The sequence below is a fragment of the Canis lupus genome, chromosome 23 (assembly GCF_048164855.1).
Source record: "Canis lupus baileyi chromosome 23, mCanLup2.hap1, whole genome shotgun sequence".
NCBI classification, from domain to species: Eukaryota; Metazoa; Chordata; class Mammalia; order Carnivora; family Canidae; genus Canis; species Canis lupus.
Window position 1 is genome coordinate 36,965,451 of NC_132860.1, and position 27,549 is coordinate 36,992,999.

The 27,549-nt window shown below is 37.1% G+C and overlaps 1 protein-coding gene across 19 annotated transcripts in view; it reads right to left on the reverse strand.

Moving 5' to 3' along the window:
* The window catches only part of DLG2 (discs large MAGUK scaffold protein 2), a 1,975,849-nt gene that overhangs the window by 980,566 nt on the left and 967,734 nt on the right, over nt 1-27,549 (reverse strand). For 16 of the 19 annotated variants that reach the window (XM_072794850.1, XM_072794854.1, XM_072794853.1 and 13 more), the window contains one exon: nt 16,204-16,365. In XM_072794850.1, coding sequence (XP_072650951.1) covers nt 16,204-16,365 — 162 coding nt within the window. The remainder of the gene's footprint in view (nt 1-16,203; nt 16,366-27,549) is intronic. The other 3 variants (XM_072794842.1, XM_072794859.1, XM_072794862.1) reach the window with 1 other exon arrangement.

Genomic DNA, 27,549 nt, shown 5'->3' on the forward strand with positions numbered 1-27,549 from the left:
AAGGAGAAGAAAATACAGGATAACCACTCAGCTAATGAAAGCTAACACAGAGGCGATTTAGAGATGTCAACTAGTGTCTCTAAGTATAAAATGCATTTAAATATAAGATATTGTCTTTAAAATAGACAGTACTCACTGCCTCAGTAGATTCTCCATAAGAAAACAAAAAGCAAACTCCAAAATCAGTTCCTCCAACAAATTCACTACCAAAGTATGATGAGTGTGTTGAAAGCTCTTGAAACTGTCAGCATCTGCTTTGCTGGGACTCATCTCATCTGATCATTCATTTGACAGAGGAACAGCTTCAACTTCTGCAGTTTTCCTTAAATTGCTGAGATTTTTCCCCCCAATTAAATCACCCAGTGACAGCAGCAATTCTATTAGGCTACTTTCTTAACTCGGTCAGAAGGCAGAAAGATAACAAGGTAAGTCTTGCAACAATATAAATCATGTTAAGAACCATCACTCAGTGGCTTCGGATCCAAATCAAAGCTATGAAATACAGGATGACATTAGATGTTGAAATGAAAAATACCAACCATGTTTCTCTGAGACTCCAGCATTAACACACGGCCACATTTTATGTAACAGTCTGCTCAGAGGATTAGTAAAACAGAGGCTGCAAAACCTGGAAATCCTCCTACCCACATTAAGCTAATTGAGTTGGAGACATCCAATTCATCACATTTGCAGCCTGATTTATAAGCAACTCACCCTGCCCTGGAGCAGAAAGTGAAATGTTATGAGCTAGCTATTCTTAAAATTTCAAACCCAGCAACTCTGAACCTGTCAATATCTTAATGGTACAGAGCAAAGAGGAAGAATCCAATTCAAGTGCACTTCTGTGACCCTGATGAAAAAATAAATATCCACTGCTCATTTGATGACTGACATTTCCATGAACAATCTAGCCACATATCGGAAACCCTCTGTGCCTGAATACTATGGCAAATGGATCATCATTTTAGCAAGTTGATGGGGTAATTTGAAATCAGTTCTTTGCTAGACTGCAACTTCCATTCAGCATAAAGAAAATAATCTTATGGCAGTTAAAACCCCAATTCAGAGAGGAAGGATATTATAGCTCTTGGCTTGCATAGCTTATGATACTAACTAATAAACACAGAAAATTGCCTTAGGAGCACACATCAAAAATACTGAGAGGATGGGATCAGAAGCTGAAGTTCTGCATTTAGAGCACTCCCCTGAAGCAAATGCACCCTCGATCCTTCTCCTTTGGGCAAACCTGTTGATCACTGCTGCTGAGGGCTGCCAGGGAATGAGGCATGCCTCACCAACACACTGGATTGGGAGCCTCCTATTCTTTGCTTTTTGTTTTTTTCCTGACACAAAATATTTCTTCTTGAGAATGACAATCATGCCTTTCACAAAAACTGAGGCAGAGAAATGATAATCTCAGATTCTCAGAGACGGAAGGGGGCTTAAAATTCATTTGACCCAAAAATTCTTACCTATGTATGGGCCTATGGTCCTTAGGGAGTCCATAGATGGGCTCTAAGTGAGGCTTATATTCCCTGAAAATTTATGTACCATTTTTGTGGGTATGTATTGCTGGACTTTTTAATCAGAAAAAGACTCATAGTTTTCATCAATTTGTCAAAGAGGCTCATGACTAAAAATATTGTTGCCCAATATCCTATCTCATACCTGACTCATCTCTACTCAAATATCTTATTTGAGTATTTTCTAACCTCTGTTTGAACATCTTCAGTAATAGGAAGCTCACTACCTTATGAGCAAGCCCATCCTATCTTTCATCAGGTCTATTTTTAAAATAAAAAGCGAGTAATAACAACAAATATTGCATGACTTCTGTCCCCTCATTGTCTACCCTAGAGGTCACGGTGTCTATAGAAATTATTTCCAATAGTGGCTAATTGTAAACAATATGAAGCCAAGGACTACCATGTCCCCTGAGCTGAGTCTATTCTCCAAGGACAACATCACTCATGACTTTAATTTTCCATCTGATGTGATTTTAATTCCCTCACTGGCATATTTTCCCCTCTTAGGAAGCACTCTGATTTACCACCATTCTCCCCGAAATACGCTTCTTGGATCCTAAGGCTACACTTTGGAAAGTACAGAATTATCAGCTCTTTGTTCTTGGTGTGACAATTCCATGAGTGTAGCCAAAAACTATTGACTTTTGTGAAATTCCCACATACTGACAACTCTGTGAACTGACTGTATGCTGAGCACCCTCAAGCTCCTTTTTCCTTATCATGTGTTGCTTTGTCCTTCTCTATGAGCCATCCCTAAAAGTGGGAATGAGGAGAGGGAAATGGTAGGGGAATTTCTCAGAGAAATAGGAAGGGAAGGTGAAGGTAGCCATAGGAATCTGGCAGGGGGGTGAGTATTTCAAGCACAGATAGTAAAATTCAAGCTGACAAACAACAACCTCTTTAAACTTAAAAACTTCACTAAATGGGTTTATCATTGTCTTCAGTATACAAATGTGGAAATTGGAGCTCAGAGATAAATGATTTCCCAAATGGCATACTTCTGACCCCAAGCCCACACTGCCCTGCAGCCTGGTGGTGCACTTAATAAGATAAGTATCTCCACTATGTAGATTGTATTTTAGAGGTAGATCTTTTAAATTTGGGGTTCTTTTTAATATACCTATTTCATCAGTGTTTATGCAAATACACAACATGATATCACAGTTAACTAGTGATGAGGAAGATATTATTCATACTTGATCAAACTGGCACATAATTTAGCCAGGGAGATTTAGGAGGAGAGAGATCTTTTTGTCTAATGTCAACAATCCTGATTTGTCAGGCAGAGAGAGAAGCAGGCTCCATGTAGGGAGCCTGACATGGGACTACATCCCGCTTCTCTAGGATCATGCTCTGGGCCAAAGGCGGCACTAAACCGCTGAGCCATCTGGGCTGCCCTATAATTAATTTTAAATAAATTTTAATAATTATGTTTTAGTAATCACATTTAAATTTATAATTTTATTAATTAAAAGATTATGTAATTTTATGTATGTATTATATATACTATAGTATATATCATATATTTTTATATAATTTATAATTTTTATGAATTAAAAGTTCATAACTAAAAGCTGAATACAGAAATACAGAAATATCTTTTTTTTGAATACAGAAATATCTTACTGTTCTTTGAGAGAATATACTAACAAAAAACTTATTAAATTTCTTCACATACAACATGAAAAGATAAAACTAGAAAATCTCTAGAGAACCAGCTCTGAAATTTACTTAATACAATTTTGAGCTTTTATAAGTGATCCATGACTTCTATGCATGCCCTGACTTAATGGCCCTTAAAGGGACCCTCTATTGGTGTTATATGTAAAGGGACTTCAATAAGAACCTCTTGAAAGCATTTTAAATAAACTTACCTGTGACCCCAAATTGGCCACGAACTCTAACACACTCAATGTTCTGCCAATAAAGAAGGAAGAAATCATCTGCTGTCACTGTGATTTTGGTGAGTCAGCTGGCCTAGGGGAATACATCCTAAGAGTGCTGCCTTGGAGTTAAATCTGCTCAATTGACATTGGCAATTCCTCTGTGAGTTGGCAAAAATCAATTCAACTTTCTCTACCATATTTTCTCATAAAACATTCTCTCTTAAACAAGCATTATGAGGTTTCCTTTGTATATGCCTATACAAGAATTTAAAAATTGCCTTCTGGAATTCCATTTGTACTTAATAACCTTTTTAAGTAAGGCTTCAAAAAAAGCACTTAGTTACATAGTTTATGGTTACTAAATGATTAATGCACATCTTGATTTTCCTCATAGAATTTAAGGTCCTCGTAAACAGAGGATCTATCTCTTATTTTATTGTCTTTAAGGTGTTTAGCAAAGGCCTGATAAGACACATGACAAACATTTAATACATGCTGTGGCATCACGGGATTTAAGACAGTAGTTCCTCAAAGTTAGTGTGTAACAAAGTCACCTGGAGAGGTAATAAAAATATCGAACCCTAGGTTTGGTGAAGTAGGATGGGGCTGGACTTCTGCGTGATTCTGATATATATCTAAGTTTGAGAAACTCTGGTTTAAGTAACTTAATTGTTAGTAATGCCAGCCACAACAAAAGCTGGATGGAGAAAATAGGACTAATAAATATAAAGTGTTCAAGTTCAGGCTTTGACATTTCTGACCAATGTGTTTTTAGGGAAACGTTTAAGTCCTTCAGGCCTAAGGTTTTCTCCCTCATCTTTCCTTTTACAATATGGAAAAGTTGGACCAGATCAGTGGCTTCCTGAGTTTCTTGACCTTGATCACAATAAGAAATATATTTTATACTTTAAGGCAGTAAATACCCAAATGCATCCATGCTAAACTGAAGTAAAGGTCTCTACTTGTAATAGACGCTCATATTTTCTATTTGTTGTTATTCTATTCTAAAATTACCAAGTAAATTGATTTCACATCTAATAATGAGTCAGTTGCAGCTTGAAAATGCTGGATTTGATTGTCCCTTTCAGTTTTAAAACTATGCATTTCTCATTTACTGGTGAATAATATAGGAAAGTGACTGAGAGTGAGAGGTATGATGTCAGACTAGCTGCAACATACCCCAGAGCTATCAAGGACTAACTGTGATCTTAGAAAAGTTTTTTCTAATCTCTCTGTGGCCATTTTCTTTTGTTCACAAAGTGGAAATAATAAGAAAACCTATCCTATAGGGTGGTTAAATGGAATAACTCAATACACGTAAAGCATTTAGAATATTGCCATTGTATAATAGAATTTCAACAAATACTGCATTTTACTACTGTTCTTTATCCTAAAACAGCCTCTAGGTAGAAAGGTTGATAAATGGATATGAATACAAAGAAAGAAAAAAATGAATGAAATTAGACTTTAGACCTTAGCAGCTACCTCATACCCCCTCCCCACGAAGGAAAACAGTGTATCTTTGTTGAACAAATATAAATGAGCAAGTAAAGACTGTTGATATGACCAAAATCTCCTTGTTAAAGAGAACTCCAGGTTAACCTGATTTCAACAACAAAATTACACCTTGCAAAATGGTACTGGAGTGAATCCTTAGAGTTTACAGAAGTGGGATTTGATCCATATTTATAATTACTGAAGTATGATTATAAATACATTGCTAGACATAGAATAAAAACTTTTAACTAAGAACTTTAAATAAAGAGACCAGGAATTGCATATCTAAGTCAATGATTCTCTCCAAGAGTCATCTTGAAAGGTTATACAAATGTTCTAACATGCTCCATAACTAGCCACCAAAGAAAATACCTTTTTATGCTTTAGTACAGTCTTGTTTGAATCATCTAACATCTGGTCATGCCCAACTTATTTGCTACACTTTATTTGAACTAGCCAAACTGACATTCATTTTCATATAAAAGACAACAGTTTTGGATAATACACCTTGCTTAGCTGAGATGAGAGTATTCTGTAGTATAAAGCTATTGTCTCAAGGATAGTAAGTATTTTAACAAGAGTCCATCTTTTCTGAGAGCTCAAAGAGTTGGCTGATCTGAAATTAAGATTTGCTCTTTCATATACACTCATTTTCTACTTTAAAAAAATCTAATTACCTTTTACTGAGCACCTAGTAGGCATCAAGTTCTATGCTAAAGACTATTCATGTATTATCTCAAGCAATCCCTACAGCAATGCTGTGAGTTCCATATTAGTAATTATAGTAGGGAAGAGGTCAATAGATTTGCTAAAGAACACACTTAAGAAGTAAAGTAGGTAGAATTTGGATGCAAGTAGGTCTGATTCTAAAGTCCATCTGCTTCCTACTGCATGCTATTACTTTTCCAAATCAGTTGGGAAAGAGTTTAAAATTCTATAGCCCAATCAATGTCAACACTTATTTATGAATGTATGTGAGATGTGGAATAATTTTTATATATCTTTGCTAATAAAAAAGGAATTGAAAACATCATTAAGCTCATGTGAGGACGGCCTCTGTGAGCTTATGTTTTCTTTCTTTCTTTCTTTCTTTCTTTCTTTCTTTCTTTCTTTCTTTCTTTCTTTCTTTCAAGAGACAGAGAGAGAGAGAGGAGAGTGAGAGTGAGCTGTAGGGAGAGGCAGAGGAGGAGAAAGAATCTTAAGCAGTTTCTGCATCCAGCATGGAGCCCCAAGCAGGTCAAGACCCTGAGATCATGGCCTTAGCCAAAATCAAGAGTCAGATGCTTAACTGGCTCAGCCTCCCAGCCACCTGCACATATGTTATTTCTTACTGTTACAGAAAGTCTTGGTAATAGTGAAATCTTAGTCTTGAGAAGAACTTCGGTATGTAACTAAGGAATATCTGCAGCTATAAGTAATCACTAATTACACTTATTTATGATTATTACAAATATTCTTTTTAAAAAGAATATATATATTTATATATATGCTTTAATATAGATAACCTTTAATATATATAACATAATATTTCTTAGAGAAAATTTATTATTGCTGTTGCTATAATTAGTATACAGATGAACAAAATAGGAGATTTAGATGCCATTCCACGTACTTATCTTTCCAAAGTCATGATGAAAACCTATTAACCCAAGGTGGGCTAGTTCTAGATAGCAGTTTTGAATTGTAAGATAATGTGGTAGTCCTATGCCTATCACTTTCTTCTTCCCTTTCTTGAACTTCTGGCTGGAATATCCAGGATTATTTGAGGCATGCTATCAGTATCCTTTCCAATTTATGATAACTGAAGAAATGTTTCATTTGCATAGAATTTTGACCAGGAGCTTTTGTGTCTGGATTCAGTATATATGTCTGTCAAGACCATATTTCACTCAGCCATTTCCTTTCACCAAGGTCTGGGCATGGAACAAAAATGCATTATTCACAAGTATGCAAATCCCTGCCAAAACCTTCTTATGTTTTTAGTAACTAAGACTCAATTTAGCCTCACAAATCTTAGGTTTTTCCCTGAAGACCATATGCTTCCTGAACCATCAGCTCAGCTACTCCCACCATCTAGTGGCAAGAGACAGAAATGAACGAACTTTACATTTTTAAAAATTATGAATGTTCTAAAATAGCAAAATTAGCTTAGTTTTCTAATTAGTAATACTAAAAGCACTGTGAATAAAGAGGAAAAAAACACATTTTTTTTCAGTTAATGGTCAGGACCCCAAGACTTGGGTTCAAATATATTTCATAAGGTATTTCTTTCTCTCCCTTTTCTCAAACAGTTATCAAGTAACTAGTATTTGAAAGACATCTAGTGTTTGGCCAACACTACTTTAAGTACTATAAAGAAGGTACATTTTTTAAATGTACAAAATATGATCCTCTTTTACTAGAAATGTATAACTCAATTAAGAAATATCAAACTACACATTGTGGTAAATCACTCACTGCCTCATAGTCTACTCAGGAGGCCCCTCTCTATCCAAAAACCCTGGCATGGTGGTACTGTCTCCTGTAATGCAGTCATCAGCAATCTCCCCACTTCCCCTGGGCAATCCTGGCAATACTGCTTCAACTACACTGAAGACTGCAAAGCTCGCTTTCTAGATCAGACTGCTCTCAATTCCCAGATCTCTGTTTCAAACTGCATATGAAATCCTTCAACCTGGGTACAACAAAAATACCTCAAGCTTCATTATGAAAACCCAAACTCATAATTTTTTCACCTTACCCTAAAGTCTACTCTTCCTTTGGCATTCTTGATTTCATTTCATGATACCTCCTCTGTGCAGTTGATTAATTTAAAAAAATGTGAATTAATCTCTATTTATCTCTCTTCTCTGCTTTCTATACTTATTAGGTCTCAAAGTTTTGATGATGGCTCTTCCTAAATAAGCTTTCTAGTCTATCCCTGGTCCCACCCCCAATGCCTCTGCTTTATCCCAGAGCTTCTCCACCTCTGGTGTTTTATCTGACGTCCTCGACTGTGATATCACTGTTTTCTTGTTTTTCTTCTTCTCTTCTATATGACATGAGTAATGCTCTAATTTACAAAACTGACCAGGTCTCTCCTCTTTTAAACTGTTGTAGTCACTCCTCATTACCTACAAGGCAAAATCCAATTTCCACATAGGACCCTTCCTTACTTGTTCCTACCCATCTCTCTCACTTTATGGCATGATTTTGGCCTGGTACTTCTTCCATCATTCTTTCATTCCCTCTCTCTCCTTCTCAACCATTTGCAATTTCTAGAATTCTTAAATACTGCTACAAAATTGCTGGAATCTAAGACAATGATGACCTCTCTCCTACAGCTCTTACTTTCTTCAAGTCAAAAATGACCTCCTCTATTATGCTTTCTCTGACCACATCCAACTCTAGCACTCCAACCTTAGAGAAAAATTAAACCACTTCTCTGTCTCTTGGGAAATTGCCTGTTGTTTAATCCTTTCTTTATTGCACATAATATGACATATTTTATGTATGCATTTCCAAGTTTATTAATCTAACTATGGCATGTAAGCAACTTGAATGAATGTTCTTCTCTGTATCCTCAGGGAATAACATAGAGCCCCAGCATACAGTAGGAGTTCAAAGAAATTCTATTGTACAAAAGAATGAATAAATGAATCAATCAACCGAAACACGTAAGAGATTTGTTCATTTTAAATTTAACTGCATCTCAGAAATGCCAGATGATTTTCCCAAGTTTATCTAGCCAGAAAATGCAGAATCAGAATTCAAATGCATATTTTTTGGCTCCAAAGCCCATGATGTTATACAACAACCATAATACTTTCTGCCTGGAAGTAATGAAGTCATGAGCTGGGATAGTAGCTGTGGATACAAAGAGGAAAATGAGAACACTAAGATATTTGAAAACAAAGAAAAGATTAAGATGAAGAAAATTCCAAAATGAATCCCAAAATTTCTAGTTTAGAATATTGGAATAATATTAATATGTCACTAACAATAAGGATAGCCATCATTTTTTAATGTACTTCTCATATGTCAAGCTCTGATCTAAAGTCTTTGTATAGATTTTTCTCACTTAAATGTCATAGAGGATATAAATAGATGCCATTATTTTACAAATATAAAAACTGAGGCTAAGGAAGGTTAAGTATTGAGGAAGCTCACATAGCTAGTAAGTAGAGGACTCAGTATTTGAATCTGGTTGAGTCTGATTTCAGGGCTAGAATGAATTTTTATATTATATTTCCTGTTGGTTATATTAGCCTTGGCCTATATCTCTGTTATAGATTTTTCAAAAGTGTATCTGTCCAACCAAAAAATTGTTTTATTTGGAAGAAAGGATTCCATGACCAAATATGTTTGGGAAATACTGCATAATAACCGTATTTCCATCTCAGGGGTTTATAGTGTATATTATCATATTAAAAACTGGAGAAATCCTTCAAAAAGTTAATGGACTTAAATTCTCAAATGTTGGGCAGCCCGGGTGGCTCAGTGGTTTAGCACTGCCTTCAGCCCAGGGCGTGATCCTGGAAACCCGGGATCGAGTCCCACATCAGGCTCCCTGCATGGAGCCTGCTTCTCCCTCTGCCTGTATCTCTGCCTCTCTCTCTTCGTCTCTCGTGAATGGATGAATGAAATCTTTAAAAAAAAAATCTCAAATGTTTTCAGTATTCATGTCTTTATTTTCTTTATAATAGTAACAAAATTCCACTAACACCACTTGACGAAGTACTGGGAAATACTGGTCTAGTTTCATTTGGGAAATACTGTCCTAATTTCATTATAGATGCCAATAAGGGAGAAAGAAGAAAAATAAAACAAGAACAAGATATGATCTAGTTACAGGAGCTTGCATATTTATTAAGAGCAAGACAAATGTAATGTCTAGAGGAAAGGCAAAGTATAGTTATACAAAAATTATTTAGAATAATAAAACAAGATGTATATTTTTAAAAAGCTAACTATGGAAACTGTATGTACCATAAGATGTCATGACCAGGTAGAGTCAGACAAGAATTAATAGGAAAGGCTTCATGGAAGAAAAGGACTTATTATATTGTTGGATAAAATACACTTTCCTATAAGCAGGTTTTGGCAACTTTGGTAAGGAAATAACAGAATAAAGTACACTTTGTTATCTTTCTTGCCTACAGTTTCTCCACTTTTCCCCATATATATTTAACAAATGCATAGTTGTCCAAGGGTATAGAAGTATATTCTAAGTTCTTATATTCTGACTTTTCAATGAACTTCTAGAACTGTTTATTTTGGTCTAAATGAGAATGACAATATAGAAAATCATATTTATCTGATTAAAGAAATTCACATTAATCTATGAAAAACAGCTTTAATCTTCCTTCTAAGTAGTCATTGAATCTAAGATAGTTTTAACTGTAAGATACACCATTTTTTAATGTACCTTGGAGATTATGCCAATTTTAGTTGCAAGATGCCATTTGTTTTAAGACATTTCAGGTATGTAATATATGAGGAAATATCAGGTGTGAAGTTGATGAAATTCTGTATCTGTGATGATTAAGTCAGGGAAAAGAGGACAACAGAAAGGGCAAAATGAGAAGTCTGTACCTGGATTTCCTGTTTGTTTTGATATCAATGTCACCAACCTCACAGAAGGTAATTATTTATGAGTGTTCATATTGCCACTTACAAATAATTAATCCAGCAAGTCTTTTTGAAGGACTAAAGACATCATAATGAAAAAAAACAACACAAACCCTGTTTGTGAGGGTGTTAATATAATGATGGTAATATTGATAGTAAATTTATTAAAACAAAGCCAATGGTTATGAGGAAAAGCAGAAGTAGAACCAGTTGGATTTCTGGCTTAACAAATATCTTGTTAAAATGAAATAGAACTTTATTCATTTATTGATTTGTTGCTGAATGTGTAACTTTTACATTGCCTATTTCTGAAAATGGTAAGATAGTTTATAAAATTATGCACATATAGAATGAATATTTTAAAATAACCAAATAAAAATTATAGAAATAGATCTTGTCAGGTCCTGAGAAGAATCCACATGTTGGTTACAGTTGGCTGGACTTACTTGGGATCTTCGATGACACATGTACCTACTGTGAGTACTATATCTATCTTGTTTTTTAAGATTTTATTTATTTATTTATTCGTGAGAAACAGAGAGAGAGAGAGAGAGAGAGGGAGAGACATAAGCAGAGGGATAAGCAGACTCCATGCAGGAAGCCTGATGTGGGACTTGATCCCGGGACTCCGTGATCACGCCCTGAGCCAAAGACAGATGCTCAACTGCTGAGCCACTCAGGTGTCCTGAGTACTATATATTAATGAAGAAAATACTTCAATTGCTCAAGACAAAGTGTGTCCCTCTTGCCATGGTACGCATTCTTATAATATCAAAGGATTTTTCAAAAGGAAAGGCTCCCAGATACTAGTTTGTGCTTGTTTTGTCTTGTTTTGCCACAGAAGCAGAATATATTCCTTTGGGAGTTTACCACTGGGTAAATTGAGGTATTTTAAAGATAGAACTTAAAAAAAAAAGATAGAACTTATTTTCCTTCTATTTCCTCATAAAGTTTCCATTTATCACCATTCTTGATGACTCTCACTTAGAAAACTAAATTTCTTACACATTCCCTTATATATCTGCTTAATAGTTGTTTTTAATGATGAAATTCCAATATTGCCGTAAGGAAAAAGGACCTTCTCCTTTTACATACATGGACCCAGTAAATGAAAATTTGAATCTAAGACCTCTTTAAAAATAGAACAGTTTAGAGACAGGTGATGTAGCACAGGAATGATAAAGAATATAAGCTTTGGATCCAGAGAGATCTGAGTTATAAATACTTGCACTCCTGTTTACTAGTTCTTTGATTGAAAGGAACTATTTAACTTCAAAATCATGTATAATCGTGTAGAAGTAAAATGAGGTAAATGAAGGAAATGATTTTAAGGCACTTGTCATGATAGGTGGCTAAAGATAATAACAAGATCAAAAACATTTGGTGAGTGGTTGATTATTCTGTGTCAGGCTCTTTCTGAGCAGTTTACATATATTACCTTATTTAATTAATACACAAATCCTATGAGATAAATATAATTGTTACTTTCATTTTACTAATGAGGAACCTAAGATAGAGAGGTTAACTTGATCGAGGTCACATAGCTACCAGGATTGAAATTAAAATTGAGGTATTCTAAAGTCCAGGTTCTTAAAAATAAGCCTGATTGTCCTCCCTCCTCCTTCCCTCTTCTGCTCCTTTTCTCTCTCTCTCTCTCTCTCTCTCTCTCTCTCTCTTTCTCTCTCTCTCAACAGATACTCTGTAAAGAGTACTCTCTAGATATCTGGGGTCTCACAGTAGCTAAGCTTCAGGAATGTGAACTCCTGTTGGAGAGTGAGAATAAGTAATAGATAATTAGAACTCAGGTCTTTTAAGAAAGTGATAAGTAGGTTTAAAAATCATGTTTTACTGCCCTTTGTTTCACTATGATCTATTATGATGTGCATAGTAGAGACCCAATTAATATTATGGAATTGACTTAAACTGAAAAGAAAATTCTCATGCTTTATTATAAGCCAGTTTCTTTTGTGGAAGATTCTAGGTAGCATCTGAAGAGAAAGCATCCCCATCTCGAGGCAAAGAAAACAAATTCTGTTGAATTCACTGCAAAATTGCATTGCTCCTTCCAAACCCATACTTCACAATGGCCAAGGCAATCTAATGAAAACAGGCTAAGCAAGCCCATCTATCAACCCAGGCAGCAAGTGTGGACCAAAAGCAGATGAATCTTAGAACCGAGGCTTCCAGTGAAAAGCAGTAATGGAAAAAACGATTGTCAAACCTGCAACGCTCAGATTGTTGGGCTAATGATTCAGAGCTTCCTCAGTGAGGCATTTCAATTGTTATCTAGCAATCTCACACTGGGCTCAGGCATGCCATATGTAAATTTCTAATTAATACTGGATTGCCGCGTGACTCCGAAGCACAATTCAGGCATTATCTAACTGTGGGGTTTGCATCCTCACTCTTCCCTCTTTTAGTGCTTGACCCAAGAGGACCAGACAGATCAAAAGAACAAAGAGGTTGAAAATATGCCAGGTCTAATTGAGAATGTTAACCTTCTCAGCATTTCTCTGACTCAAATAGGCTTCCTTTACGAGAAAAATAACACATTAGATTTTAACCATGGCAGGTTTTCCAAACACTTGAACTTTGATAATATAATAATCCCTTAACAACTTGATTGGGAAATGTGTCCTGCTGCTACAAAAATGCATGCACTTGAGCCTGCCTGTGCTGGAGCCCCCTCATATTGGCTTGTGAAGCGTCATTTGCTTCTTTTTTTCCAAATGCAGTCAGCAGCTTCAGGTTGGTAGCCTGAACTCAGCCATGATGGGAATAATTACACCATGAAATTGGCAAACTCTACACATCTGTGTGTGTGTGTGTGTGTGTGTGTGTGTGTGTGTGTGTGTGTGGTTTCTGTAAAAACTGTGCCTGCTTATCCCTATCATTCTCGGTGCCATAAGAAAGGTACACAGTCTGTTCATTAAGGCAATCTAAAAGCATATCTTGCTCAACATAAACAACACCTCTCAAGTGTCATGGGGAAAAAGTCTTAGTTCCCAAAGTGCTACTTCACAGCCAAGGTACAGAAGTCCGGAGTGAATTCATTTTTCCCTCCTCTTCACAATACCTTGAGGGATGCTGGGGTGCCCAACATGCACTGGTGATTCCAAAAAGGACGAGATACATATTCCTACCCTGATGTTTCCTATCAGGGGTTTCTTTCTTTTTTTTAATAATAAATTTATTTTTTTATTGGTGTTCACTTTACCAACATACAGAATAACACCCAGTGCTCATCCCGTCAAGTGCCCCCCTCAGTGCCCGTCACCCAGTCACCCCCACCCCCCGCCCTCCTCCCCTTCCACCACACCTAGTTCATTTCCCAGAGTTAGCAGTCTTTATGTTCTGTCTCCCTTTCTGATATTTCCCACACATTTCTTCTCCCTTCCCTTACTATCAGGGGTTTCTTATTCATAGATGACCACTTTTAAAACGGACATGGGGTGTCTTCAGTTAAAGATGTCACCAGAGTAAAACCATAAAAACCAGTACATTGTTTTTACAAAAAGAGAGTAAGAAATAAGACAGAAGGGAGAAACAGAAACAGAAAACCTAAGCTAAGGGAAACCACTGAAATTGGAGATAGTTAATTCTAAGATTCCTGGAAGGCAAGGAATAAAAGGACATGGAAGAGATTCCTTTATATTTGAGATCTGATCTTCGGAAAAAGCAAACTTTTCCTTTAACACTAATAGACATTTTCCAAATGAGACAGTAAGTGGTATAACACATGATGTAATCACCCTAACTGTAGATTCTTAGACAATTATAATACCATGTATATTCTTAATATATCAAATGACGATCCTATCACGCTTTTATTGTTTTGTTCACTTTGTTTGTTTGTCTGTTTACTATAACCAGCTACCTCTAGACAAGCCTGGATTAACCTACCCAGCTTGTGGCCTAATTAGACTAATTAGAATGTGCTAGGAAAGGGAGAAAAATAAGTAGGGAGAAAATAAGGAAGGGAGTTTCTGTGGAGGTTCTTACAAGGATTTCTTCAAAGAGAAAGGAAAAAGCTGAGATTTAGTGATATCCAGGCTTCCACACTTGTCCTTTCTCACTGGTGAGTGCATAGAGTAAGGACGAGCATTTGTTTGCAAAAATGAGCACTTGTTTAAAGAAGGAAAGTATTCATCTGACCACAGACCAGAATCATTGATTCCTAGAGTTAGACTGGAACTCAGAGACAATTTTATGCACCTTCCTGTTGAAGGAGTCCCTTCCACATACCACTGCCAGGTTGTCAGCCAGGTGTGGAAGATTTCTGGGGACAAGGACCATTGTTTCATAAAATAGTGTACACCTGTTTGGGGTAGCTCTAACTGACAGGAGTTTGTGGTTTTATATGATGGTCTCAAATATATTTGCCAGTTATGCTTCTGCCCTCTGGGTGACACCAATATTTTCCAAATGACAGCTCTTGAGGTGTAAGAAGGGATATTTCTATCCTCCAACCCTTAATCTTTTCTTCTCCAGGCTAAGTATATTCGTTCCTACCAGTTATTCAACAATTTTTAAAGACTCTGGGAAGAACTGAACAATGAATTCCAGCGGTATAATGTTTGCATATTTTTACATATTATAACATATTTACTAGGATTTGACAATCAACCTATATTTTAATTAATTGGTGGTAACTGGAGCTAGTTTATTTGATAACACATTTTTAGGATGCCAGGGTATTTAAAATGTGCCAAATTTTGGAAATACATGAAAAAATAATTTAGCCTTTCTCTGATGTCTTAGAGGGTATAACAAAATTCTAGAAAGCATTGGGGCCATCTTTATAGCTTTATTTTTAATTGTGACACAGCTATATGGAAGTGCTGATGAAGTGTATGTTCTGGCTAACAAAATAAACAATGAATTTTCTTTAGCAATAGAGTTATTTTAGTAGGGTTTTTCTCTCTGGTTTTTTGTTTATTTTGTCTTGTTTTGTTTTTTATCTGAATTCACTTTGGTTATATCATTGACTTTAGTTCCACTTTTGGTTTTTTTTCACTCTAATCAACATTTATGAGCTTGTATCCAAAGCACAAAATCCCATTGCATCAGCAAAGAAAAAGAATAATTTGGAACCAAACAGCACAGAAAATCCTCTCATTTAATTATCCTTTCTTGTAAAAATACTATTTATCAAGAAATTGTTTAAAAATTAAAGAAAAAAGGTAGAAAGCATAGACAAACCAAAGTATGACACCAAATAGAAAGGAATATAATATAAAATTGAGGTGTTGATGAGCCAATTCACACAGCTTTTTGAGTACTCTACATGGTAGGGCAATCATTAGCTGTTAACATGTTATACTTACTTCCTTTGTTTTATCTGGGACCAGGAATATAGATGGAGAGGTAGCATTTGAGCAAAATCTTGATGTACTCCGGGGCTTTCTAAATATGTGGTTAACTTACTTTCCCTTTCAATTTTCATCTTTTGTTCTTTCCTTAGCCCATTTTTAGCAACTAGAGAGTTCCCATACATTCAAACAACTGCAAGAACAACTGTCCTGTGACAAGAATTCCAAGTAAGACTTCAAACCACAGAAAGACACTTTGGCAACCATGGGCCACTGTAGCATTTTAAGAGACTCATTAATCAGGTCAACAAACATTTCCCTTAGCATTGTAGACCAACCACTGCCGCCAGCTCTGAGAACAATCTAACTGACCTTCAGAGGAGAGATGTGAGACTGCAAGACGTATCCATGGACATTTTCTATTTGAGACAGGTTCTTTTCTGATACATGCACCAGCTCAGGTCCTCTTACTTCATGGGTTAGTCGAGGTAAGGAATGATCATGTGGAGCGTCCTCATCTTGATATCGATACTTCTAGGAGAAAAGACAAGAAATAACCAAAAAAAGCATTAGTGTTTGCAAAGGGTATACTTGACAACTTCATATTCCAACTTAATTTACAGGACACAGTGCATATCTTTTTTTTTTTTTTTTGACACAGTGCATATCTATTGTTGACCAAAGAGATAACAAATACATTAAAGGGGCCTTGTTGCAGACTCTCCTGGTGGTCACCAAAGCAACCTCAATAACGAACACTGAACAAACCTCAATACTGAGCAACGCTAGTGACTTGTTTTTACCTGCTAACATACTATCTCTGTTTATAAGCTACAGAAGGGTGACACAAATAAGACTGAGACAATGTACCTGAATAGATGAGGAAGTACTCCTCCAAATGACCAGAGTACCTGAGTATATGCTAAAATTTCTAGGCCAAGGATGGAGGGGGAAAAAAAAAACATACTTAGCAATAAAACAGAATTCTGATGCATCCCATTCAGGAAACTTAATTTTGTTTCATAATTTGTGAAACACTAATGTTTCTTCAGAAATGAGGACAAAAATTTGCTACCTACATCATTTGTATTGCCCTTTAAAGGAAGACACTCTTCTCTTCCTTTCATATCCAAAAAGAAGGAATACTGATTTGGGTTAGTCAGATCCTGGGACAAAGGATCACAATTTCCAAAGATGAAGCTTCCTTCTAAAGAACCCCAAAATATCAAGACAAAGGGTCTGCCTATATTCAGATGATTCCCTGAAGGCAAAGAGGTAATAGTTCCTTCTCTCTTGATCCCTTTCCTCTTTGATCATCTTCTTTCTACAAGCCTGTAATAGTAAGAGCGTCCTCTGGCAAAGGTTATCTTTAAATCTTCCAAGAAGACCTAAGGAAGCTGGGAGAGAGGAAGAGGATAAGGACAAGGTATAGGGACAGAGCAGACCCCTGGCCATGGAGTCAGTCTCCATCTTCAGCCTTGGCCTGGGCCTCCTATCTTTCTGTCTCTCTTTACTGCTCACTCCTTTCCTTTTGAAGCTGTCTCTTTTGAGTCCCAATGTTTCAAGGCTGTCGATCTATCTGGGAAAGAAAAAAATGGGAACATTCTATATCCTCCTCCAACCCAGCTAATAAAATGTTACTTTGCCTTACTTTGCCTTTGTTCTGTGAATGGGACAATGTATTAGGGGCAAATATCCAAATACCATTGTAACACACCAACTCAAGCTTAACTGAGCTGTGTGAGACTTTTCCTAATACCTCATTACTGTTATCACCAGCAGTTACTTTTATCACATTGGGTTATTAACAACATGTCTTCTTACAAAATCATGCTATGTTTCTTTCATTTTGAAGGTGAAAGGTGTGATTTCTTGGACATCAGCTCTCAGTGTGACTCATAATCTGATGTAACAAGAAGAAACACCCAGGGTTGGTAATTCAATGTGTGGTTCATCTGAATTCGCGAGTTGATTATAATTACTTGTATTTTCCAGAGAGGCTTTCTGCAGTCTTCCAACTTTAATATTAGTTGTAAAACAAAACTTAACGCAAACTGTATCTTGACTGCAGTTTGCAAAGGATTATCATCTATTTCTTCCATTGTAATCCTTCTTACTTACAATGCTCCATTTTACTTATGAGAAAATGAATTCTCAGAGAATTCTAAGAGACTTCCCCAGGGTCACCTACCTAGTAGGCATCAGAGCTGGGATCCTGCCCAAATAATGTGAATCTGACTCCTATTTCTATCATCAGCCCCTTCTCCTCTCCCATAAGGAGATGAAGTCTGAGTATGATGACTGAATTGGCAGCTTGGTTGAAAATGTTTCATTGAGAACACACAACACAATGCTGGTAGAGTATTTATGTAAACTGCAAACTACCAAACTTCTGTTTTCCTAACCCCATCAATAATTTGGGGAGGTAACCAGCCTCAGAAACAGGGACCAAGTTTAATATTCACTTTTTATTAATTACGTGTTCATTGAGAGTGGAATAATATAATGTATATCCCATTTTTGTGTCTCTGGCTTTCTGTGTACTTGTCCTGCAAAGCCCCCACCACCTTCAATTCTCTCATAGCTACCATCTATGCAGTCACCTGAGCTAGAAAAGTAGGAGTCAGTCAGATTCCATCCTTTCTTTCCTCCCATCTGCTAATTTAATAATTCAGAGTCTGACAAATTTATATCTTAAATAATTCTTTTTTTAAAAAAGATTTTATTTATTTATTCATGAGAGACATAGAGAGAGAGAGGCAGGGACACAGGCAGAGGGAGAAGCAGGCTCCATGCAGGGAGACTGATGTGGGACTTGATCCTGGGACTCCAGGATCACACCCTGAGCTAAAGGCAGACGTTCCACTGCTGAGCCACCCAGGTGTCCCTATCGTAAATAATTCTTGAGTAGCATAATTCATCTTCATTCCCCATCACCACCACTGTCCACATTCAGGTTCATATCAGCTCCCATCCAGGAAACCTCTAGACTGTTTGGACTGCCACTGAGATTGCTCTTTCCCACTCATCCTCTACACTGCACCAGGCAGCGTTCTGAAATTGCAAACTGGCAAAATCCTTCTTTTTAAATCCCTTCAGTGGCCCCCACTATCCACAGGACAGAGCTCAAGCTTCCTTATTCTACTATAAGCTACCCCTCAACACCACTACGTGAGCAGAGCCCCAATTCCTTCTGAACTCCTTTATTTCACCACTCCCATCTCAGGACTGTGGAATGAATATAAATGTATCATTACTTTTGGGTCCTTTTTAAAAAAAATCTGGTAAAATATACCTAAAAATTTCAATCATAACTATGTTTAAGTATTAAGTAATATTAAATATATTCATATTAATGTGTAACCAACTTCCAGAACTTTTTCATCTTGCAAATCTGAAACTGTATAAGCAATTAAACAGCAATGCCCAATTTTGCCATGCCTAGCCCCTGAAAACCACCATTCTACTCATTCTACTCTCTATTTCTATCAATTTTACTACTCTAGATACCTTATATCAGTGGAATAATACAGCATTTATCTTTTTACTACTGGCTTATTTCATTTTGCATAATGTCCTCAAGGTTCATCCATGCTATAGCATGTGAAAGGATTTATTTCCCTTTTCAAGGCTGAGTAATATTCCATTGTATCTACACACTACATTTTGTTTATTCATTTGTCTGTAAAAGGGCACTTTGGTTGCTTCCACCTCTTGGCATTGTGAATAATGCTCTTCTGAACACAGGTATACAAGTATCTCTTTGAAATCCTGCTTTCAGTTTTTTGGGAGAGATACCCATAAGTGGGATTGCTGGATTATATGGTAAATCCAATTTTAGTTTTTTGAGGAATTTATTAAAATTTGTTTTTAAAAGATTGTATTTATTTATTCATGAGAGACACACAGAGAGAGGCAGAGACATAGGCAGAGGGAGAAACAAGCTCCCTGCGGGAATTGATCCGCGCACCCTGGAATCATGCCCTGAGCTGAAGGCAGACGCTCAACCACTGAGCCACCCAGGCATCCCTTATTAAGTGTTTTAACATTTCACATATGTAAAACCATATTCGTTACTCATAACAGTTAGTGTTCTGTGTTCTGATGAGGTTCCGAGAATACCAACAGTAAAATTTTGCAAAGTTAAAATGATTACTGTGGCTCCTCAAGTATTCCTGTATTGAGATTTAGCTAGCTTAGAGAAAGATTCCATCCAGTAAAATATGCATTTTACTCAACTATTTGGACAAATAACTATCCAGACACAGATAGTAAACCCAGTTGAACTTAAATGGTGTCACAAATAACTTACTGTAAATTAGTTATTTTCATAAATTTAAGACCCATTTTTAAGACTGATAGGGCCTTAAATTAGACCATAAAACGAATCTTGATGCCCAATTAATACTTTACTAGTTAAAAACTCTTTTAATATCCATGGATCCTTCAGGCCTCAACTTTGACATAATCTTTCCTGGGAAGCTCTCATGGACTACAAGTCTGAGATTTTGTGGATGTTCCCATAGCTGTCTGTACTCTGACAATCAGGATTTTCATCATGCTGTATGTCTGTGTATTTGTGTGTGCTGTGTGTGTGTGTGTGTGTGTGTGTGTCTACAATTGAGTACTGGGACATTTGAGTTTTATTTATCCTCTTATCTTTAGTACTTAGCCAAGTTCCTGGCAAACACTTAATAAGTATTTGTTGAATAAAGTTCTGAAGGACAAACAAGTGGATGAAATGGGTATCAGTTCCTTAAGCTACAAAATTATTTTGGCTGCAGGATGCAAGTTCTTTCATTGCTGTTTTCATTACAAAACATTAGGAAATCAGGTTTTTGTTTTTTTGGTTTTTTTTTTAAAGATTGTATATTTATTCATGAGAAACAGAGAGAGAGAGAGAGAGAGGCAGAGACACAGGCAGAGGGAGAAGCAGGCTCCATGCAGGGAGCCTGACGTGGGGATGTGGGACTCGACCCCAGGTCTCCAGGATCAGGCCCTGGGCCAGAGGAGGAGCCAAACTGCTGAGCTACCTGGGCTGCCTTTGAAATCAGGTTTAAGCAAAAAAAAAAAAAAAAAAAGACCATTGCATCATGTGCTTGACACAATCTTAAAGGACATCAGATTCTTAAGTATTCTCTATCTCTCTCCTCATCATTCCTTTCAGTAAAATATGTGAAGAATATAAAGTGAATAAGAAACAGTTCTTGACCTTGAGAAAACCATAAATTATTAAATGAATCACATACATGTGCAGCTAAGTCTCTATACACAATCCTACTAACAAGTATAAACTGAGTTCTGTGGGAACAGAAATGGGTCATCCCTAACTAAGCCTTCCCAGTTTGCAACATGATCTGGAATGATACATAAAGAAGTAAGAGATGTTCTAAGCAAAGGCAACAACATGTATGAAGGAGATAAATGATAAGAGAGGATGATGTTTTGGTTTCTTTATATGTATCTTCACACCCAAGAGATAGGTGTCTTATTCTCCTCATCTGAGGCTTGGATAGTTAGGCATTTTTTCGAAGATATCGTATCTGATGAGTGACAAAGTAGGATTCAAACACATGTTACTCTGACTCTGGAACTAGAGCACATGAATATTCTTCTAAAGTTCTTCAAATATCTTGAGAGACCTACTTTATCTTCAGGAAATATAATTCTTAGGAAATATTTAAAAGTCATCTAACAAGAGAGATTAAACAACTCTGCAACAGTCTGATTTCAGAATCAGTCCTAATGTTCTGGGCAATTCTGAGTTGTTTCTCATTTCCGGACTTGTCAATTAGGTACTGACACCATTCTGGGCACCTTCGAAGGGTCTGTACTGCCTGTAAAAGGAGGGCCATATAAGGAAGACCTCTGTTTTTAAAACTGTGCCTTCCTTTTCCTGTCCTTGTGGCCCATTGGAGGAGACTCTGGAGCAAAAGCACTTTTGAAAAGATTATACTTTCCCAGTTCTAAGGGGAGTGAGGCAGAAAAAGAGCTTGAGACAGGGAAGACATTTGCTCTTCATGTCTGCCTGCCTTAGCTCATTTTGTCCCTGACTTCTGGAATCCTGTCCTCTTCCCCCTTCTGTAGCTTAGTGCCCAACTCATGGACTCCTTCATCAAGCAAGCTTTTTTAGGTCCTTGATGATCAGACTGGGTATCCTCTCCCCTTGGAAGAATTCTCTGACTGCAAAAGTTAAAAAGGATATGCTCCCATAGGGTTCAGCACAGATTTATGTCATCAAATAACAACTCTATACTGCAAAGACTTATCCATGTGCCTATCAATCCTACTAGCCCGTGAGTGCCTCTTGAGCACAGATATAGTCATATCCATCTCTGAATCTCTCCTGCCCCCCTGATGGTGACATATATGAAAAGATCAGTAAATGTGACTTTAACTGAACTCAACTTAAATAATCTGAGCAATACTGTGATATACTGATCAAAAAGCCCTCCTACCTGAACCTGAAAGCAATCACATTCACGTTTCTTTTCAATCACAGAGCCCCCCACCTCCCCCTCATGTGAATGGACTAAGGCTAGACATTTGACCAGATTCGAATGCCCATGTGAGTCTGAACTACCTCAAGTCACTCAGACTTCAGAGGCAGGAGCGGATATGCATCTGATCCATAACTGGGCAGAGCTTCCTGTACAGGTTGGAAGGTGGTGCAGCACTACCTTCATGCATGATAGCTGAGGGAGAAGTCACAAATGTTTCAAGGCCCATAAATAAAAATCTGAGTCTGTCTCTGTTTCTGCATAAGAAGTGCTCTGCTTCCCCCTTGCAGCAGGAGTTGGCACTGTTCTGATAAGAGAGAATCCTATCAAACGTAGAGAGCCAGAACATGTTTGTGTGCTCTCGAACAGTTTGTGAGCACCATCCATGAGCACTTTGCTTACAGTGTTATAAAAAGTAGCTCATTTAAGCACTCTAGCAACATTATGAAGCAAGTACAAAATTAGGGAATGATTTACAGTTTCCTATACAAAGCCTGACATTTAGGAAATACTCAAAGTCTGTTGGTTCTACCACTTCTGTTAACAATGTAAACAAACAGCATTCTCTGTGTTATCTCTTCTCTGTGATCTCAGTTCTTAGAGGGTGGGGAACCCTGATATATGTCCATCTCCTGCAGGATGGTCAGGTCAGAGCGCCAGCCACATAGTGTGTGTCCGCTAGGCCTGGCTGACTGAATGCCATCACTGGAAAGAAGCCTCTTAATTTTAAAAACATGCTTTGGCAGGAAAAATTTAAAAAGCACATATTTTAGGAGAAGGATGAAGTAAGAACATTAAATAAAAAATAGACTTGCAAAGAGCAATGATTCCTAAGAAGTGAATGAAGCTCAGAAAATAGAGAAGACTGAGAGTGAAGAGTGTGGTCTCAACAAATGAATTCCATGGAAATAAAGGGTCTTCCTCTCAAGACTGTAAGTTTAACTCCCACAACATTGCATGCTCATCTCATCTGGGCCCTGCTAGTTACTGTCTTATTTTTGAGGAAAATATTTCCTTTAAACAGTATGATATTTCTTTTCAGGAATTTTATTCACTAGAGACGTGCAGTTTGTAGCTAGCCAGCTCTCTTTTCTGGCTCTTTCTTTTTTCTATGATAGCTTAGCTTATCTGTCACCTGTGACCCATCTCTGTTACCATGCCTACTCTATCCTCTTTTGAACTCCCTGTTTCCCTTTCTGGAGGGAAAACATGGATAAAAGAAGGAAAAAGAAGATAAAAGAATGATTAATGCGGTGATCAGATTGATAATTACATTCATTTCTTTAATTTGAGATAAATTCTCTGAATGATATTTTGGCGAGAGCAGGTTTCTCCCTCTCCTTCCCAGCCTTTCTGGCTACTATCCTAATCTGTTCTTCTAGAACAGTCATGCATGTATTATGCATCAGTGATGGTGGGCTCATTAGATAGGACAACAATGGGAGAAAGAAGCATAAGACAGACCAGGCATGATTTTCACCTCTACATCCTCCATGAGGCCTCCTGGCTTCCTTGTCTTCCCTACTACACCAGCCCCTGCCTCCCAGGATTTTAAAGTACCCTGTACTTACTTTTCATAAAACTCATCACATTTTTATTTTATGTTTAATTTCTATAATCATTTGCTTAATGTCTGTCTCCTCTATTGGACTGAAACCTCCTTGGAGTCAGGTCACTGCTGCCCTTCAGTACCTGCTACATAGGAAGTCTCAATCAATGTTCACTGAATAAATAATCTGTGGCCAAATAAATCTCTCTTCAAAATCCATTCCTCAAAGAGCTAATGAGAGTGGGTTGAAGCTCACTGATTGCTGATTGCGCCCAGATCTCCCCAAGTGAAGTTACCCTTCCAAAAAAAAATCTCACCAAAAAAAAACCCCACCCCAATGACCCACAATTAGCAGTACAGCTGGCCCGAAGGACACTTGAAAGAGGAATGTTTTGAGGATTGGAGCAGGACGTAAGTAACATGATGAATCTGAGAGATGAAAAGCTCTCCCAGGTGCTCCATTTGAATTTTTTTCAAACAGAACTCAGAAATGAAAGGAAATACATTCCAGCTTTTTGCCACAAAGAACAGGACAAGCCAGGATGTTAATTAAATTACAAATCAGCTGTCTGCTTGCAGCTGACAGAGCTTTGTGTGCTTCCAAGCAACGTCAGATATTTTAAACCCTCTGTAATTACCTACAATGGAGGAACTGCCAAGAAGTTCCTTTCATGAATATTTAATGGATCTTAAGATCCTTTTTAAAGAACTGATGATTTAAATAATCATGAGGCAACTTATTCAGCTCAGTGCTGCCCTCCAATTGCTAACAGAAGATATTGGAGACATCGTTTGACAGGAAATGCAAGCTACCTTTCCGAAAATTCTCAGCTAAGCCCAAAATCTAGCAGAGGCCAGGCTCAACCAGGAGGGGCAACTGTATGATTACAGAGTGCTAAAGCTCTCTGAGCAAGTCAAAATGGGACCACAGATCTATGATCTGGGAAAATAATGGGTGCAGAATTGTAAAACGAATCTGTATAGGATGTCACACATTCAGGTTGCTATTTATCCTTTACAAAAGCACATTCAGAGACATTGTTCCAAGTAATTCTCAGGAACTGGAAAAAGAGGGTATTATCACTCTGATTCCAAATAAGAAAACAGGAGCAGGAAGTCTCCAAAGTTAAACAAATGGTAAAGTGGGTTTCAAATCAAGCTAGCCAGCTGACTCTAAGAGGCAACCCAATGTGGTGGAATGTGCATGAATTCTAGCATTAGGAACATAAGCTCAAATCTTACTTATGCCACTTGCTAGCTGGGAAACATTTGTCAATTTGCTGGATTGACTGAAGCTATAAACTAGGAATTATAGGATCGACCTCATAGAATTATGAGCATTTCTGGCACATAGTAGCTGCTTGACCGATATTAATGCTCTCTTTCCTCAAACTGTCAAGTCTTTTGCTCTTTGCAGGTTTAGATCATCATCAAAAAAAAAGAAAAGTAGTCTCTAAAAGAGAATTCTTCAAACTGTCAATGCTGTCAGCAAAATGGAAACAAATGTGAATGGTCATTTATAGCTACATATGTCTATCATCTTTCCTTTCCTTAAGCCATCATAGTAGAATAACTTTCGAAAATCTCAATTATAGAGTAGTATCTAGGAATGCAGGTTCTGGAGACACTGCCTGGATCAATTCCCCAGTCTGTCATGTACTACATGACCTTGGGCAATTTATCAAATTCTGTGAGACTTGATATTACACATCTGTAAAATGAGGCTAGTACTTACCTCACAGAATTTTTGAGAAGGTCAAGAGAGATAGATAATGTGTGGAACGCACTTGGTAGAGTTTCTGTGACCTAGTAAGTGGTCACTTAATATCACCTATGATTATTTTATTGTAACATTAGATTTTTTTTTACTTATGAAAATTTTTAAAGATCTAAAAACAGAAAAAAATTTAGCTTTTCTTTTTTGCTTTAAATTTCTTCAAAGCATATAATCACAACTTTCCCATCACTATATATAACACACAGAGCCTGTGTTCCAACTTCACAGCTTTCCTGACCCTACAAAACATTCTCCAGCCTTTCTTTATATCATCTTCAATGCCTGAAAATCTTCCAGGCTCTTCCAAATCATTTCCACTCCATTTGGCCTACGTTGGCTATTCCAGCTCCCATTACTTCTCTCTTCTCCCAATTTTTTTCACTCAACAATAATTTACTCCCAGTTATAAAATAACTAACCCATGGGGATATAATGTACAGTATAGTGACTATAGCTAATAATACAATTGATCCTTGAACAACACAGGAGTGAGGGGCACCAACACCCACACACAGCCAAAAATTTGCATATAACTTTTGACTCTCTCAAAACTTAACTATTAATATTCTACTATGAACCAGAAGCCTTAGAGATAACATAAACAGTTAATTAACACATATTTTATGTTACATATATAATGTACTGTATTCTTATAAAAAGGAAGATAGAGAAAATATTAAGAAAATAATAAGGAAGAGAAAATATATTTACAGTACTGTATTTGTTGGAAAAAAAATCTATGTATAAGTGGACCCATGCCATTCAAACCCATGTTGTTAAAAAGCCCACTATACTGTTTAAAAAAAAAAATGTATTGAAGGACACCTGAGTGGCTCAGCAGTTAAGCATCTGCCTTCTGGCTCAGAGCATGATCCCAGGGTCTTGGGATTGAATGCTGCATTGGGCTCCCTGCATGGAGCCTGCTTCCCCCACTGCCTCTGTCTCTGCCTCCTCTGTGTGTGTGTGTCTCTCATGAATAAATAAATAAAATATTTTAAAAAATGTATTGAAACATATTATGTGTCAGATGTCATAAGTGCTAGGAAGACAACAGTGAAAAGAAAGACCCATCTCCTCTCTACCCTTTCTTCTTGATGTCTTCTCTACCTTGATAACTTCCCCAGCTGTCTTTCACCTGGCTATTGCTCAACCTTCAAACTTGACTCACATATCATTTCTTCCCACATGCTTTCCCTGGACACCCAGGTTTGGCTAAGTGTCCTTTATCTGTGCTCTCATGACAGACACACTGAGAATCTCTCTTTTTTCTTGTTTTTGCTTGTTTGTTTTTTAAACATGGATGTATCTACTTTTCTCACAAGAACATAAAAGCATCCTAATTCATTATTGTACCACCAGCAGCAAGCATTCTGCCAATAAATGTTTCCAAACTGAACTACAGCTGATGGAGATATAAGTCTCTCAGTGTACTTTACCACAGCTATCACATCCTAGAAATAGCATGTGCTCAAGAAACATGTCTGAATTTTATAGGAGATCTGGTTATTGAACAGAACCAGGTAAGATTTTTCAATGATGAAGTAGAAAACTGATTCACGTGTAGTACAGGTAATGAAGTGGAATTATTTTCTGGAGAATCATTCAAGTTTCAAGTGTGAGGCACCTGGGAAAGAGTGTTGACTGGTGGCTTTTAGAGCAAGGAGTTGAGAGGAAGATAAATTGTGATATGCAAGAAGGGAACTGAGTGAGTTCCTTGCTCCTATTCTGCCAATACTGACCTAGAGCAAAACATAAATAAGGCCATCCCAAGAAATCTTACCCAAGGCTCTCTAAACCCCAGGGCAGCAGCTGAACACACAGACAAGTGTACTGACCTTGATAAGAACAGTAAAATAAAGTGTATGCAAGGCCGTGAAGAGGTCTAGCAGAAT